Source organism: Onychostruthus taczanowskii, unplaced genomic scaffold (assembly GCF_017590055.1).
Source record: "Onychostruthus taczanowskii isolate IOZ18803 unplaced genomic scaffold, ASM1759005v1 scaffold61, whole genome shotgun sequence".
NCBI lineage: Eukaryota > Metazoa > Chordata > Aves > Passeriformes > Passeridae > Onychostruthus > Onychostruthus taczanowskii.
The window spans coordinates 1,407,713-1,423,894 of record NW_024503790.1 but is presented as its reverse complement, the minus strand read 5'-3'; the positions used below and the strand labels follow the sequence as shown (position 1 = coordinate 1,423,894).

At 50.2% G+C, this 16,182-nt stretch overlaps 1 protein-coding gene across 11 annotated transcripts in view; it reads left to right on the top strand.

The window, feature by feature from the left end:
* Positions 1-5,552: 5,552 nt before the first annotated feature.
* EIF4G3 (eukaryotic translation initiation factor 4 gamma 3) overlaps positions 5,553-16,182 on the top strand; it is a 143,804-nt gene continuing 133,174 nt past the window's right edge. For all 11 annotated transcript variants that reach the window (XR_005953751.1, XM_041419432.1, XM_041419430.1 and 8 more), the window contains exon 1: positions 5,553-5,860. Coding sequence is in view for 10 of the 11 variants with exons in the window: in XM_041419432.1 (XP_041275366.1) it covers positions 5,694-5,860 (167 nt within the window). In the remaining variant the exon portion in view is untranslated. The remainder of the gene's footprint in view (positions 5,861-16,182) is intronic.

Here is a 16,182-nt window from a genome sequence, read left to right as displayed (position 1 = left end):
GAGCTGATCACGACTCGAATTTTCATATAGCAGGAGGGTCTGCATCCATTTATTTCTGCTCTTCTCCCTGTCTACACCACTGAAACTATCCCATGCTGACAAAGCTGAGCCAATGAGGCTTTTCCCAGCCTGTGCTTGGTGACTGCTGCCTCTCTTGGAGGCTAAATCCAGGGGTTTTTGCCCAAAAACCTCACTCTCACTGCGGGTGGCTCTTTGCTTTCCATCTCTCTGGCATGGCCCCACACATCTCCCTGGCAGGGAGGTCTTTCCCAGATGCTTTTCCTTCCTCCCGAGTGAGTTTTTGGCTGGCTGGGCTGTGGTTGGATCCAGCGGCACAGGCCCTGTGCAGGTTTCCCTCTAAACTCCCTTATTTATGGCTTGGTGATGCTGGTGGGATGCTGCCAGGTCCATAATAGGCCAACATTTACTCTGAGCAGATGCTCCATGGCTTCATCAGGCTTACCCAAAAACTGCAAGGCAAGACCTGGACTGCAGGCTCCCTGCAAGTCTTACCCCAGTGCCTAGCAGGGCTGGTGGTCATTAACCACACCAAGTGCTGGGTCTCCTTTGCTATTTAACCTAGGAATTGTTATCAGAGGCTGGGTTTGGGGCAAAACTAGGAGGCTGCAGCCCACTGGTAGCAAACTTTTGGGAATACAGAGTGTTTCTGCTGCTGTCAGGGGCAGAACTGAGCCAGCAGTGAGCTGGGGACACGGGTGTTGCATAAGTAAGACACTAAAATACCTCTCTGACTGTTTTTACCGTGTTTTCTCACCCAGATGGAATCAAAATGTAGTAATAGCACTCACTTTCTGCTTGCACGACTCGGTGTGAGGCCCTCTGTTTCCTGCAGCGCTGAGAGCAGCCGAGGCTGTTGTTTTCCCTGAGATCCGCCTGGAAATGGCGCAAACCCGCAGAGGGCGGTGGAGCCGAGAAAATCGCTGCCTGCACACTCCAGTGCTTGGCTGGCAGGAACCAGCGATGTTACCGGAGTCCTAGTTTGGTCTGGATGTGGCCCCACATGTTTAAATTGTGGTGGAATACCTGCATTCCTAGGGAAAGAGAAAAACAGTGTGGGTGTAAGGCAAAGAGGAATAGAGTGGGGCTGGGGTGAGAGGGTGTTTTCCCAGCTGCAAAAGAGCAAGGAAGGGAGCACAGGCGTCACATGGAGATGCTGTTAGAAGTGGTTTAACCATCCAAACAGGAAACACTTTGGCTCTCTGGGACTTAGTTGCAGGCAGAGACCAGGCAGGTGATGGCTCAGGGACAGCCCCAGGGCAGGAAGAACTTCGAGGGTGACCATGAGCTCTGTTGTGGTAGGGGACACCCTGGTCAAGGCTGCCCATGCCGGGCTCAGGTGGAGGGAGTTTTCCTCCCTGGGAGGCTGTGGGCACAGGGAGAGTGGGCAGGAGGTGAATCATCCTGCTCCGTGCCAGCGCCTGGTGTGGGCTTGCCTGGTCCTGGGTGGTATTCACTTTACTTTGTGCTCAGCTGTGCCCTGGAGGGCTGAGACGTTGTTTGCCGAGGGCTGAGCCCGGGCAGGGGAAAGAATGGGGAAAGCTCCAAGCAGGACCTTTTTTTTTTTTTTTTTTTTTTTTTTTTTATCTTGTGTGGGTTTTTTTGTCTGGAGGGTGTTGGAAGAGGAACAGTGCAGGGAAAAGCAGGAGAAGCCAAAAGAGGGAGGTGCTGCTGTGCTGTGCTGGGTGAAAGCAGGCACCTGGAGCATGCTGAAGCCTACAAACAGAGCTGGAAATGGGGGCTGTTCATAGGTTTGGTGGGGCCAAGACAGCTGGTGAGAGGTGAGAGCCTGAACCCAACCATCTGAGCTGCCCCTCTCCTTCCTGCTTTGTTCCCTCCAGGTAGGATCTGACCCCTGACACATCACAACAGTACTGAGGTCATGTAGTGGGATGATCAGATTTTAGGGCCAAAAGCTTCCCTGAACAAGCCATACGTTCCTGAAGGTGGGAGGATAGGGAGTGGGAGGTGGGGAGCAGGTTTCCAAATCCCACCTTGCAGCTGGGACCTGCTCATTCTGATCACTGGGTTTTCACTCAGAGCCAGGCTGAGTCATCAAGAAGGCTGTATCTCCTCACTCACTCAGAGGACCATGGCTTTGTGCTTTAACACTTTTCTCTTCACAAGCATCCCTTCAGGGGATATCCCAATCCTGTATTTTCCTAAGTTCACCAACAGCTCCAGCATTCCTACTACACTCTGTACTGTGGGCTTGTGTCTCTGCTGTGGCACGAGACACTGGTGGGACTGGAAAAAGGGCTGGTGATGCTCTGAAACAGGAGCTCAGCACTGCAGGCTCCAGCTGCCCACGGTGACACATCAGTTCCCAGGTGCTAACAGAGCTAGCAGGAAAAAGAGGAGGAAAAACAAAATGGAGAGGCGGCAAGAAGGGTGTGAATCCAGCTGGAACTCACTCAGGCTCTAAAATCTGCAGGATTTGTTGGCCAAATCGTCCTACGTAGGGTAGAAGGGAGACATAGCTGCTTTTTCTTCTCAGGAAAAAAATTTTAAAAAAAGGGAAAAACATGGCTGGGGAGAGACTTTGACTGTGGAAGGGCTTTAAGGCAGAGCTGGGAGCCTGGCTCCTTTGCCTGGCCAGCACATTTTGGGAGCTTCAGCAGACAATATGGGGAAAATGCCTTTTTTTTTTTTTTCCCTTTCTAAATAGGCAAAAAGTGTCACATCCAAAGATCCTGGAGTTCGGAAGCTCTTCTGCAGCTGTGTTTACAGGCAGCTATTTCTGTAGAACAGAGGCAGCCATGGATGTCAATTTGCTTTTGAGATTAATTTCCTTCCATGCAAAGGGGGGTAGCTGGAGAGGGGCTGTGCCAGGAGGTGGTCATGGAATGGCACCAGTCCCCCCAGAACACACAGCTCTACTTGCACCCTCCAAGTAATAACAGCCAAGTCTTTACCAGCTGTGGAGGGAGAATTGTCTTCCCAGCAGGAGAGGTGTGCTGTGAACACAGCAGCTCTCTGGGATGCTGGGAGATCTCTTAGTACCTGGGCAAATCTCAGATCATGAGAGAAGTTCTTCCCATTTTTGGGGAGTGGAGGAGTAGTTGGCCTTTCTTTTTGGTCATTCTTATTTGTCTCTTCAGTTTTCCTGGTGGGGAATTAGTTAATATGGCAGGCTGAAGGCTGCTGAGGAAAATTGACTCAGAAAAAGCAGCCACAGCCCCCTCTAAATATTTGTTCCTGGGTTCTTTACAGGTTGGCAGGGCTTGGTTGGGCCGTTTCCCCTCGAAAAGAAATCTCAGTGTTTCCTATTTCCCCCCATTTCCCACAGACAGTGTGAGGTATGTATGAGCTCACCTCCTCCCAGGTATTTCCCTTACCCCGGTGCTCAACAAAGAGCACAGAAAGGGACACTAAGCAGCACATGATCACCTTCCCCTGCCCCACTAATGCCTGCTGGCACTGCAGGAGGTGGCTGTACCCTCGGGGTAGCATGCGAGTAAGTGATAAAGTATTCCAGTTGCAGGGCTGCTTTTAATGGAGACCTGCATGGCAGCTCCCAGCTTTCCTTCTGAGAACACACCTCAGAGGAGGGAGAGCTTCTGGACACACTGCAATCCTTGGGTGTCCTAACCCTGCCCTGCACAACCCCATTGCTCGATAACTCAGAGTCTGACTCCAAAGGGAAAACGTACTCAAGATCCTTCTACTATCTTTCGCCCACTGTGCTGAGTTCTGCTCCAGTGAACAACAACCAGTCCAAATTCTCCATCATCAGATTTATATTTAAAATTTAAAATTACTTCTCTGCGTATAAACAGGACCACTGCACAGACAGGGACGGATGTGACTTCTCAGGTAGGTTTTCTTCAGTGCACAAGACCTCTTCTCTCAGCTTGTGGTTGTACCAGCGACTCTCCAGGCGCCTGAATACACCACCATGAGAGCTGTTCACTTCAGCAAAAGAAACTTTTCACGTTTATTTGTGATTGAATTAAAGCATTATCTTCCTCCTAAACTTGCAGCTGCTCAGAAGTTGCAGCAGACGGGACACAAATCAGCTCTGGGAAGGTTTCCTAGAGCAGCACCCCAGGCTGGTGACTGGGGCAGCAATACCTGTGGGCACAGCGAAGGTGCTGGGAGCGTCTCCCTGGGACGTGCAGCGCAGCAGGAACGTTGGAAGGTGCCAGCGGGTTGGAATGAGCCCTCGGCAGCCAGCGGCGAGGCAGCACAAGTCAGGACAATCTGGCAGCTGCCGGAATCTGTTCTGAGGTGCTTTTTATCTCCCTGAGATGGTACAAACCACCTTGGCCGCTGCCAAGCTCAGGTGGTGGCCGTGAGGAGGGTTCTGCAGGTTAGGTGTGAAATGGTGAACACGGTGGCGGTGGTGTGGCTGCCCTGGGGGGGTGATCGCTTGGTGTGACATGGGGTCAGGTGGACACATCTCCCCACAAGGGCAGGTCTGGAGGAGCCCCATTGCCACAGGTGGGCTGCCTTGGGGGGCCCCGGGATCCCTCACAGCCACCCCGACACCCTCAGGACTGTCTGCCCTCATGAGGGGCTGCAGTGCGGCCCCTGTCAGCTGCCCCAGGAGCAGGGAATTGGGGCTGGGAGCTGTAGGGCTGGTAATGGAGCTGGGGTGAGGTTTTTTAGGTAAGTCCCTTCCTCGGGCCCGCAGTAGGGTGGACACCGCGGGACCCTTCACAGCCAAGGGGGTACCAGGGGTCCCAGGCTTCCATGTTGCATTCAGAGCTGCTGGCCCTCACGATGTCTCAGGGGGGGCTGCGGTGCTGCCTCTTCCAGCCCCTCAGAAGCCAGGAATTGGGGCTGGGGGTGAGTTTTCGGGCAGGGGAAGCCCTCAGTGGGGTGGCTGCTGAGGGACCCAGGAGCCCGTGACAGCCTAGCGTCAACCCCTCATCCTCAAGAGCTGCCGAAGTCTCTCCAAGCCGAGCCGAGTGCGCCCGAAGCTGCGCCCGCGCCGATACCGAGGGATTCCGAAGATCGCCGAGAAGCTCCGAAGAGCTTCGAGCGGGGCGGGATTCCCTCTTCCGAGCCCCTCCGAAGCTTCCCGAAGTGTCTCACGCTCTCGTCTTCCGGAAATAGACGGAGTTTACCGAGCGCGGGGGTCACGGGAGGTGCTGGGCCGAGAGGGGAGGGAGGGAGTTCAGGACAAGGCGCATGCGCGAGCGAAAGCCGGTCCGGAAGCACCCGAGGTTTGCCGAGCGGCGCTGGCTGACGAGAGATTCCGGAAAGAGCCGAAGATTGCCGATCAGCCGTGGGCCGAGCGACTCCGGAAAGAGCCGAAGGTCGCCGATCGGCTCTGGGCCGAGCGGCTCCGGAGCGGCCCGAAGGCGCCCGAGCGCCCGCCCGGCCGGACAGCTGGAGGCGGCCGCAGCGCCATGTTTGATGCTCCGCTACTCCAGTGAGGAAAATCCGCCGGCATCGCCCCCGAGCCGCCGCCGCGAACGGCTCCGCTGCCCCCGGCGAGGGCGACCGCGACCCCCCGCCGCCGCCGGCTCATGAGCAGCGCGGCCTGAGCCGCCCCCCCTTCCCTCCCTCCCTCCCCGCCGGCCCCTCTCCCGAGCCCTCCGGGAGGCGCGTTGTCACGGAGACCGGCGCCGGTGCCGGCCCGCCGCGCTGCCCCGGCTCTCCCCCGGCCCGCTCCGCGGCTCCCCCCGGCCCCGCTCCCCGCCGCGGGGTGGTGGCTGCGCTTGGCCATGAGTTTACCGCAGAAGGCGGCTTTGAAACCCGGCGCGGCGGCGGCGGCGGGGACCGGCCCCGGGAGCGGGGCGGCGGCGGGGCCGCCTCCCCCCCCGGCTCCCCCTCACCCGGCGCCGGCGCCTCACCCCAACATCAGGGCCTTGCCGCCACAGCCGCCCCAGCAGTATCCTTTGCCCCGGGGGCTCGGGGGTGACACCCCCTCCCCACAGCGAGCGGAGCCGGGGGGGTGAGGGCTGCGGGGAGCCCCCAGGCCTGGGGGCGGTGGGGGGTGAGGGGTCGCAGGGCCCCCCAGACCGGGGGAGGGCTGGGGGTCGCGGGGCCCCCCAGAGCCGGGGGGATGTGTGAGGTGGGGGTTGTTGAGGGGTTCCCGGCTCTTTTTTGTGTGTCTGTTTGTGTGTGGGGCCCCCTGCAAAGGGGGGCTGCACCTGCTGGGATGGTGCCGGGAAAGGGGGGCCGTCCACCTCCCGGTGGGCTGGTTCGGAGGGTCAGCCCTTTCCAGGGGGTCCCTTTTCCCCCTCCCCCAAAGTAGCGGTGACCCCAAGGGTAAACTTTTAATTATAAATCGTTCTTCAGTTTTGCTTCTGGTCCTGCCCAGGTAAGTGCTTTGGTTTTGTTGTTTTTCCAGGCGAATTTAAACCCAGGTTTTTGGTTTTTTTTTTTTATTTACAGCTGGGGACGATTTTCATGTGATTTATTTTATTTTATTTATTTTTTCTTACTTGGCTGGTGGGAATAAATCTCAGGTGGAACGTTTCACTGAGCAGCTTTCCCTGCCAGGCCACGCGTGATGGGGAGGAGGAGCAGGCTCCCACTCCCCAAAATCCCCCCACCAAAGCGGCCGCTGCCACAAAGAGAGGCCGGCGGGGGCTGCGAGTGTTTTTTAAAGGTCTTGGGTTCTGTGCTGCGAGTAGGCCCCGAGTCAGGAGGGAAATACTGCAGGGATCAGCAGGAAAGTGCCTGCCGGCCTGAGGTTTTGTTTGCAGCGTCCGACAGCATCCCGTGGCAAACTGGCTGTTCTCTCCCCCCGCCTCCCTGGAGTTTTGGGGGGAGTATGACGGGAAAAACACACTTTGTGAAATATCTCCGTGCTGTGTTATCCGGGAATGGTGCAGGGACGGTCTGGAGTGTGTTTTGCTATTAATGTTTGGCGGTGTGTTGGATTTTAAGGTGGAAGTGCAGGGTGGTTTTCATGCTGAGGGCTGAGCTCTCAGAACTGTGTTCCCTGTGTGTGAGCATTTTCCTGCTCTCACTTTCATTTTGGAGGTGGGAAAACCCAGTCCTTTTATAATCAGTTTAGGTCCATTGTTTTCTTGAACTTCCGGCAAGAATCACCCCTGCCATGACAACAAATTAATTGCTTAAATCATGAGACTGTTGACGTTACAGATTTGTTTGGGTCAAGTGAAAACCCCTGGACGTTCTCTTTGCTGGCTGATTTTTGCCTGATTTGTGGTATTCCGTAATTCCAGCCGGTGCTTTAGGAATAAAAAAAGTGGGAAGGTGCTGTCGGTAGAGTCAGCGGGGTGGTGGTAAGTAAAACTGTTGCTCAGGGAGAATTTGCTTCGGTTTTGAGAGTTGGAGTGGGAATGCCGGCCAGCGTGCACGGGCTGTGCCCAGCTGATCTCCCAGCAAGGTGCTGGTTTGGCTGGGAAGGGGCTTTTTTACCGGGAAGGTGGCACTTGGATGCCTTGGCAGTTGAGGGCTGCAGTTTGCCTGGCTCTGGGGCGGTGCTGGGCTGCCCGAAGCACTTTATTCCCGGGGCTGCTTCTCCGGGTGTCGCTCGGGGGGAGCCTGCTCGGTCGGACGGGGGGCTGTGCTGTTGTGGCTGTTGCTTTTGGTGAGTGTTGCATGGGGGATGAAGGGAGGGTTTACTCTGAGCACAGCCTAAAAACAAAAAGGGCTTGGAAAGCCTGGAGAAGCTCCTAGAGGAGCTGGGGCTGCTGTGGGAGTGTGTCCTGTCCTGGGGACCCAACTGGACACTGTGAGCAGGAGGGACAGAGGGAGGGTATGTGTGAGATGGGTATGACAAGTTGGTGTTATAAAAGTGGGGAGGTTAAAATGACACAGTTTCATTTTTATTTCTAGACATGCCTGTTTTGAAAACATTGTGTTTGACCGATATCTGGTTAACTCCTGAACTACTGATCTGTGCTTGCAATATATTCAAACACTTTATTTTTGATGCTTATTTGGGTGTCCTGGTGAAGCTTATTCAGGTGCCCTGGCTGGTTTTATCCTCCACCAAAACCTGTGTTTGATTATAAACAAAAGCTGTTACCTCTCAGTGCTGCTCCGAGTGAGGCTCAGGGAGGAGAGTTCATCCCTGATTTACTGGAGTGCAGGGGGTCATCTGAGTTCAGCCTTATTTTTAGCCCTCTTTGGTTTCTTTTTTTTCTCTGTGTTTTGATACAACTGTTGAGCCACTGTTACCTCACAGCAGATAAAAGAGTTGCAGGTTTCTCTGACTTGGGCTTTTTAAACCAAAGCAGTTTCTTACTGGTGAACTTTGTAACTTAAGAAATACTTTTGGTTTCAGACTTAAGTGTATCATGAAATTAAACAATATCTGTGTAATTGGAAAAAAAAATTGTATGAGAGAGAAGTGTTCAGCACGTGCATGTAACAAGGCATGAGGGAAGGAAAATTAAAATACAGGGGAAAGAAAGAATTTTTTTAGAAAATAATATTTTTTGAGAGAAAAGAAGCTGGAAAGTGATGGACACGAAGAGCAAAAATGTCTGGTTGTAAGATTCATTCTGTTTCCTGCTAAATAGGAAGTTATTGGAGCCGCTGTAAGACAAGACAGACTTGTGAGGAATTTCCTTAACACAGTGGCTTCGAGAAGTTAAATTTCCTGTGAAAAGTAAGTTGGGAAAATTTGTGGCTCTGGTTGTGGTGAGTACTCAGCCAAACCTGATTTCAGGCAGAAATTGTGCTCACAAGTTGTCAGTATGGATAAATCCTTCAATTGGAGTCTGACCCTTATTTAGGTGGAAAGAACAAGCGACGGTGAAATGACAGACAGAAGGGATATTGTAAAAAGTAAATCCAATCTGCCCTCCTTGGCTTTGACTGCCAGACTGCCTCTGCAGGAGAAGTTCCAGTGAAGTCTGGAGTGAGACTTCTCCCATAAAAAGGTGCAGTAACAAAGGTGCTGCAAGGGCACCGTGGGCCTTTGTGGTTTTACCTCAATGGTACTTCTGACACGTGTCACACTCCACCCTGCTCTTTACTCTCCCACTTAGGAATGAGGTATTTTTTTGTGTGTCTTACATTAAGCTGTTCTTTCAAAAGTCACTGTGCTGTGAATAAATTTTGTGGATCAATATAATCAGGTCACCAGTTTCTTCCCAGCCCAGATGTGAGCAAACAAACATTGGCCTGTGAGGGACAGCCAGGTTGATGGATGGCACCTGGGGTGACATCCCCCAGCTGCTGTTTAATGTGACACTGTTCAGTCACAGCCAAATCAGAGCTGTCTGCAGCTCAGGGCTGGTGTCAGTAGGGTTTTGTTTTCTTTTCCCAACTTCCTCACATTTGGAGGGTGTTCCTGGCTGTTGATGTGCAGGTACCAGTAAGCTTGACTTTAATCTGTCCCCGTGGCTGCTTCCGTATGGGATTGGGCATCTCTGAAAAATTGGGTGTTCCTCAGGCTATTGCAGGTTGTGGCAGGCTCAGGGTGGGTGTCAACAGACCGTTACTAATTTTTTTTTTCTCTTCTTCCTCCTTGTTAATTCCTTTTCTGAGAAGCAGAGAGGAAGAATCAGTGTTTGGGGGACTGACCTCTGTGAATTCCATCACTGCTGTGCAAAGAAATGTGTGTTTTGCTAACATTGCCTGAGTAATTCAGTTTTAGTTTTTCCTGCATTGTTCAGCTAACTGTGCTGTAGTCCCTTTCAGGAAGTGCTGTGCTGGTTCCTGCTGTGTTGGGTGGCATCTTCTGGATGCAAGCAGCTTCCCCAAAGCCTGGGAGAACAGCAAGAAATACAGTATGGCATTGAGGAATGTGTGGGAAGTCGGGGTGAGTTCCTGGCAGTGTTTGCCCAGTGTCGGGATGCAGGCCTGCCTTGGAGATCTGGTTAAATCAAGATTCTCGATGAGGACGGCGTGCGTGGGGTTCTCTGTTGTCTCTCTGTGAACCAAGAGTTGAGCTGGAGGAGAAAGTGCCCAGTAATTTTGCCCAGGTGAAAATCTGCAGCGTGCACCGAAGGGTCGAGGTCTCTGGTTTGCCGTGATCCCCTCTGGAAGTTTGGAGCCAATGCCATCTTCCCTCCCTTACTTCCATTTTGAGTGGTGTTTTCCCAGACTACGTGAGGGAGCAGCTCTGTGCTCTCTGGAGTTTGTCTGTTGATGAATTTGGAGTTGAAGACAAGGCATTTGGAAGCTGCTTGGGGACAAAAGTCAGCCTGAAGAGCATGGTGGTGGCTCTGGTGTGAAGCACTCCCCGTGCAGCTGTGACACCGGCTGGAGCGCAGTTGGAAACCTCTTCCAGATGCCAGTGGCAGCCACGTGTGAGGAAAGGGTCGGGTCCCGAAAGGGAAGGAGGGTGAGAGGGGGGAAGGAGGGACCAGGCTGAGATCAGCTGTCTCCCTTGCTCTCTGTGTTCCTGAGTTGAGGAGGAATGTTCTGAGATCTCGGCTGCATGAAGGGAAGGGGGCAGAGGTGTTGCCTGGGAAGTGTTTCTGTTTAGAAGTGTGGAAGCTGTGGAGATCAAACATCTTGGGAGGGTTGGAGCAGGAGAAGAGCTTGCAGAAGAGACTTTAGACTTTCCCTGCTGCTCTGTGGTGGTGGCTCCTCTGCAGGGGAGGAATGGGCATGGATTGGGGAGCGTGTTGCCAAAAACTAAAGTGCCTTAAGCCCTCTCTGCCATCTCCTCTGTTGATGTTCCCCAGCCTTGGCACATCTTAGTGTTCTTTCAAGCAGCAATAGCTTTAATTTATTTAATGACAAAAGCTAATCATGTTAGAGGGCAGATATGTCACTTTACCAGCTTTGTAAGATTTTTGTGGTGAAATCTCTTTGAGAAAACCATTCTAAAAATGTGATTTCAAGTGGTTTATTTTCTTTTCACATCCAAGGACATGACTGTCTATGTTCTCTGGCAGAAGTCTTTGGTAGAGGGTTACTTTATCCATTTAAATATATGTGTATTTAATGAGCAGCTCTGATTTGGGAGCAGAGTTTGTGTAAGGAGTTGTTGAGAGAGTAACAGGAGACTCAGAACAAATAACTTCTCTTTTAGATGTTGGGAAATAGAAGAATATCTGTTTTTTATTATTTTATCTGTGATGGATTTTGTCCATCATTTTCAGGCTTTTCTGTGTCATTAGCAAACACTGGGATGTGTTGAGCTGGTGCATTTGATCCACTTTTGTTTAGTAGTAGGAGCTAGCAGTAATGATCTCCCTTTAGAAAGCAGAGGGAACCTGTATTTTCTTTTTCCCCTAATCCAGCAATTTCAGGGCTAGTCAACTGTCAACTTTAGTTGTGTGTAAATCCACTAATATGATTAGAGTTGCTGGAATTTTTACTCTGGGGAATTACAGATGGGTAATATCACTGTTTTACAGGCATTGCTTTGGTAGGAAACTTTATCTGTGACTTGAATGTGGTTGCTGGCAATTGCAAAAGCTTTTCTGGAATGAATGGGGAAGAGAAAACCGGTGTTTGTTCCAAGGCATGAACATGTGGGGGGAGGAGTCGTGTGCCCCGTGGTCTGGAGGAACCAGGGGAAACTAATTTTTCTTGGTTTTTTTTTAAGGGGATACAGTTGATGAGACTCTCACCATGCTGTGTTTTACACTTCCTGCAATTTGAAGCACTTCTCTGTACAGCTTTCCTTCCCAAACCCTGGACTCCGTTTTGTCTCCCAAATAGGAGCTGATGATGTGGAACAGCTGGAAGAAGAAAACAGAATGTGTTCTTAAAAAAGGAAAGGATCAAAGGGAGGAGAGCAAAATCAGCTTTTAGGCTGGTGAAATTTTCTGGTGCATGTTATTCCTCTGGTTTATTCTTTACCTTTGGAAGGTGTCCCAGGGCGCACTCCCTCTTTTTGGAATAGGTGATGGCACGCTGTTGCTGATGGGACTTGAGTCAAATTGCTGCTGGGCATGTAACTAGGTTAATGGGACAGCATGATTATTTTTTTTTTCTTTCCTGAAAGGAAAATTACACACTCTGTATTTCAATTGTACCTGAGGAGTTGGTTTTACTTTTGTTTGCTATGTAGTTGAGGTGGAGAGAAAAGGACAAGTTTCCCCACACTGAGGTTGTATCAGGTTCAAGTCAATTCTGCCACCAAAAATAAGATGTTTTCGTTGTTGGTTGTAAAAAAAACTTTGTGTTTCCTTTATCTGCATGAGAGTTGAAACATTTCTAGAGCTTTAAATAGGCTTGAAAAAAAAGCCAAGTGGCTTCCAGAATGTGTGTCTTGGAAATAAAACTTATCCCGGCCTTGACCGATCCTGGTCGCGCTGTCTGAGTCTGTTGGTGGAGTGTTGAAATGGGTTAGGACTTGTTGAGGTGCAGTGAGCAGCTGCTCCTTTCCAAGTGCTTGAGCTCAGCAGGAATGAGGCTCCCATGCTCTGGAGTAAGAGTATCTGCACAGGAATAGCATAAAAGTTGGAAGCACAAAGACCATCCCTGCTTGTAGCAAGGGAGGGGACTGAATGTGGTGGAACAGAAATTTCCCTGCCAGCCTTGGAGTTTACTCTTGTTGCTGTGAAAACACTAAGCAAGGAGGAATTAATGCAGTTAAAGGTCTTGAATAACACAGATTTTCCTAAGTTTGGAAAGCATTTGGAAGGTGGAAACTAATAAATGTTGCAGGGCTGCTCTGTTTGGGGTTGTCACATGATGACTGTGTATTTGGTTTGATTTACATGTGAGGGTGACTGTGAGTTACTGAGTTAGAGTAGTCAGAGGAGTCTGATTGCAGTGTCTGTGTCACTGGTGATGGGTGAAAATCCATTTGAGCTGGTGCTATGGCTTTGCTAATGGTGGTCTGAAAACTGATTTCTCTCTTTTATGTGTTATTAATAAGTTGTAGAAGTTACTGTGCCTTGAAACTGGCTTTTCCTGGGCTTATTTTGTTCTCTTGCCAAAAGGCAAAAATGAGAGAAGTCTTTGGTCTTTCAGACCAAGCAGGAGGCTCTTTCTATGTGCATCAAAGGGAAAGACATTTTTAGTGATGCTACTTTTTTTTTTAGTCAACTGTGTTCTTGGGAAGGCTCCTAAGCATCCTGAGGAAAGGACCTTTAAAAAAAAACCAGTGCATTTCTACTGAGTGGTGGGAGCCAGCCCTTCTGTCCTGGAGCTGCCATGAGATCTTCCACAGAACTGTCAGGTCTGATGTGAAATTCAGACTGAAATCTGACCTTAAGACTTTCTGGAAGTCTTGAATTCCTGTTTGGGATGATGTACAGGCTCCATACTGGACCCTGGGTTTTGCAATGTGCAGCTGAATCATGGGGGTGACTCAATGTATTATGTTGGAAAGGGAACTCAGCAGGGTTCTTGTAGTTGAGGGTGAGCAACCTATACCAGTTGTTTGGAGGGAATTCAAGAACTGAAACCAAAGAAACACTTAAAGCCTGTTTATTGTGACTTTTAGTGTGAAATTCATGGTGCACCTTGAACTCTGGAGTGTGCTGGGAAGGGGATTTCAGCAGCTTTAGCATGGCAAGACTCGTTTGGAAAGTGCTTCTGGATGTAGTATTTCTTGAGCTGGTGAGACATCTTGATTTCTATTTGCTCTGTATAATATGAAACCAGCTTCAGTTTGTGTCATCCTTTCTCACTAGTGCTCACACAGTTATAAATACTTGCCACTGGACAGGCTTTCTGCAAATATTCAGTGTTTCTGGGCTCTGTGTTTTGTATTTTAGAGTTGTGAATGCAAATAATTCAGCTGTCAACCTGTCCAGCTTGAGTTTTATGTTTTCCTTCAGTGTTGTGTTTTAAAGTCGGTTTCAAAGTGCTTTTATGTCTGTCTCTTCAAAAAGAAAAAAAGACCTAATTTTTGCTGATATGCAAATACCACAGAGCCGAAGTTTCAGTGAATTTAAACTGTTTGCCTTAATTCCATTGATTACCTTTCCAAAACACTTTTTCAATTTTGAAAAAGTTCATCTGCACAGATAAACTCCTCTATATTTCGATGTTTGATTGTGGGGTTGTGCACCACGTTTAACTTGAAGTGATTCCCATTTTGCCCCAAGTACCCTGTGTCCTGGTGGTGGCCGTGGCAGCGGTACCTGGCATCGCCGGCATTCACTGAAACAATTGGCCCTTGGCACAGCCCCCTCCCTGCCTTGCTGCAGCCAAAGCACACCTCATCCACTCAGGCTGATGTTAGGGTCATTAAATAAATGAATGAATTGTACTGTCACCAAATTCCCATCCTGGCAGATGAAGAGCGTGAGAGTTTTATAGCCGGGACCCCTGTCCAGAATGTCTTATTGAATGCCCAGGATGTCAGGAGTGGGAACAGTCAGCAAAAAGCTTTCTGGTGAAATGTGTGAGCCTTACAGAGAGTTACGGTGTAGAGCGCTGTAAAAGCTTGAATTACCAGACATCTGATGCTCCAGGATGAGTATTAATCAACCTGGGAAGGGTGTGGAGAAAGGAGCTGGAGCACAGCAATAAAACAAAGGAGCAGGACAGACACGGAGAGTGGGAGAACTGCGTCTCTATTGTCAGGTCAGCTCTGTCTTGTTATTTGAAAGGAGATTTTGGGGGAAGAATGCAGCCAGGCCTGGAAGTGTTGAAAGCAGGGATAACTCTTTGTCTCCATCAGGGAGTTTGAGGTCTCACTCGTTGAGCTAAAACTCCTAAAGGTCACTGATGCTTTGGAAACTCTTGGAAAAGTCTGCTGAACTTCCACCACTGGGAGGAGAGGGTTGCAAATATTCCCTCAAAGAAGGAAAATTCACTCCTCAGGCTTGGATTTCTTTTTCTTGTGGTCTAGCTCCATCCTTGCTTTTGTGATGTTGTGCTTAAGATGGTGTTTCTGCTTATGAATGGGAAGCAAAAGATCTGTATCATCCACACTGGCTGCGAGTGGGTTCAAAATGTCTCTGGATTGTGGGGAAAAAGGAGGAAGATGAAGTGTGTTCCAACCAGTTTGGGGGACCAGATTGCACTGCAGCCCCTGATAATGTCAGAGGTGCTAGGGATAACCAGAAATGTTTTATTTGATCTGTTCCTGTTCTGCAGTCTTCCAAAACGTCAGCATTTAAGGGAAAAATACTTCTGTTGTTCTTCTCATCCACAGTGTTGGTCTTAGCTATGGTTAATTTGAAAAAAGACTGCTAAAATAACACTGGGCACCAGCACAGTCCTCAAGAGCTTCCCTGTCCATGCTTAAGGTGGTGATGGCACTTGTGGCCGTGGTGGTGGTGAAATCCAAGAGTCTGGGCAGTGTTTGTAGGTGGAAAACTCAATCTTAAAGCCCTGCTGTGGCTGTGGAGGTACTCCAGTCTGAAATCAGCACCTCTGGGGTTTATGCTCCTCAGAAAAGGAACCGTGGTGCCTGTGGTGGTGCATGGGTTGTGCTGATGGTACAGATAGGCCTCAGCAACCAGGCAGGGGCAGGTCCTGAAGTTTCCTTTTCTTTCCCATCTGGGATAATGCATCAGGTACATCTTCACCAACTACTGCCTGTGTGTTGGTTCAGCTGTGTGGCATCACCTCAGCCTTCCCTCTGTGTTTTATCCCTGTTTGTGGCCAGAATCTATAGAATCCCAGAATGGTTTGGGTTGGGAGGGACCCTAAAGCCCATCCTGTTCCACCCCCTGCCACAGGCAGGGACACTTTTCACTAGACCAGGTTGCTCTGACCTGGCCTTGGATCCAAAAGGCCGAGCCAATGGAAGTAAACCAGGATTTCTTTTAATGGGAAATGTTCAGAGACTGATTTACTGCTCATCTTCAGACCCTGGTGGGGTGAATATATCATTGCTGTTACTTTTTCTTGGATTCCTCTGCACAGGTGTGTGTGAAGTGTGCACCTGAGATTCCTTAGGATGGGAAATTAGAGGTGCAGAGGGTTGAACTGAGGAGACTCAGGGCTCCTGTCCTACCAACAGCCCTGTGGTTTTTGTGCAGCAGTGTAAGATGTGTTGCTCTGCCCTCCCTGGATGCCAGCTTTCCCTGGATTTCATTTTCTGTGACACAGAATTTCAGTTCAGGGGAAGTCATGAGCTCTGCATGTGGCAAGAAGGTACTTAGGATTTCGTTTCACGTTGATAAACTGCTGAAATAAAGATTATGGGCCGAAAACCACGAGGTGTTCCAGCACTGGGAATGGAAATGTGCATCAGCACTCCGGAGAATCATCCTTCCAGAATTCCTTGCTCAGCTGATGGGAGGACCATGACTCTGGGTGACAACACTGCTGTCACCACAACAGAGTGACCAGCAGAGCATTGCATTTCCCCATGAGGTCACACTGTGAAGTGTTGGAGACACCGCAGGAAACACAGCT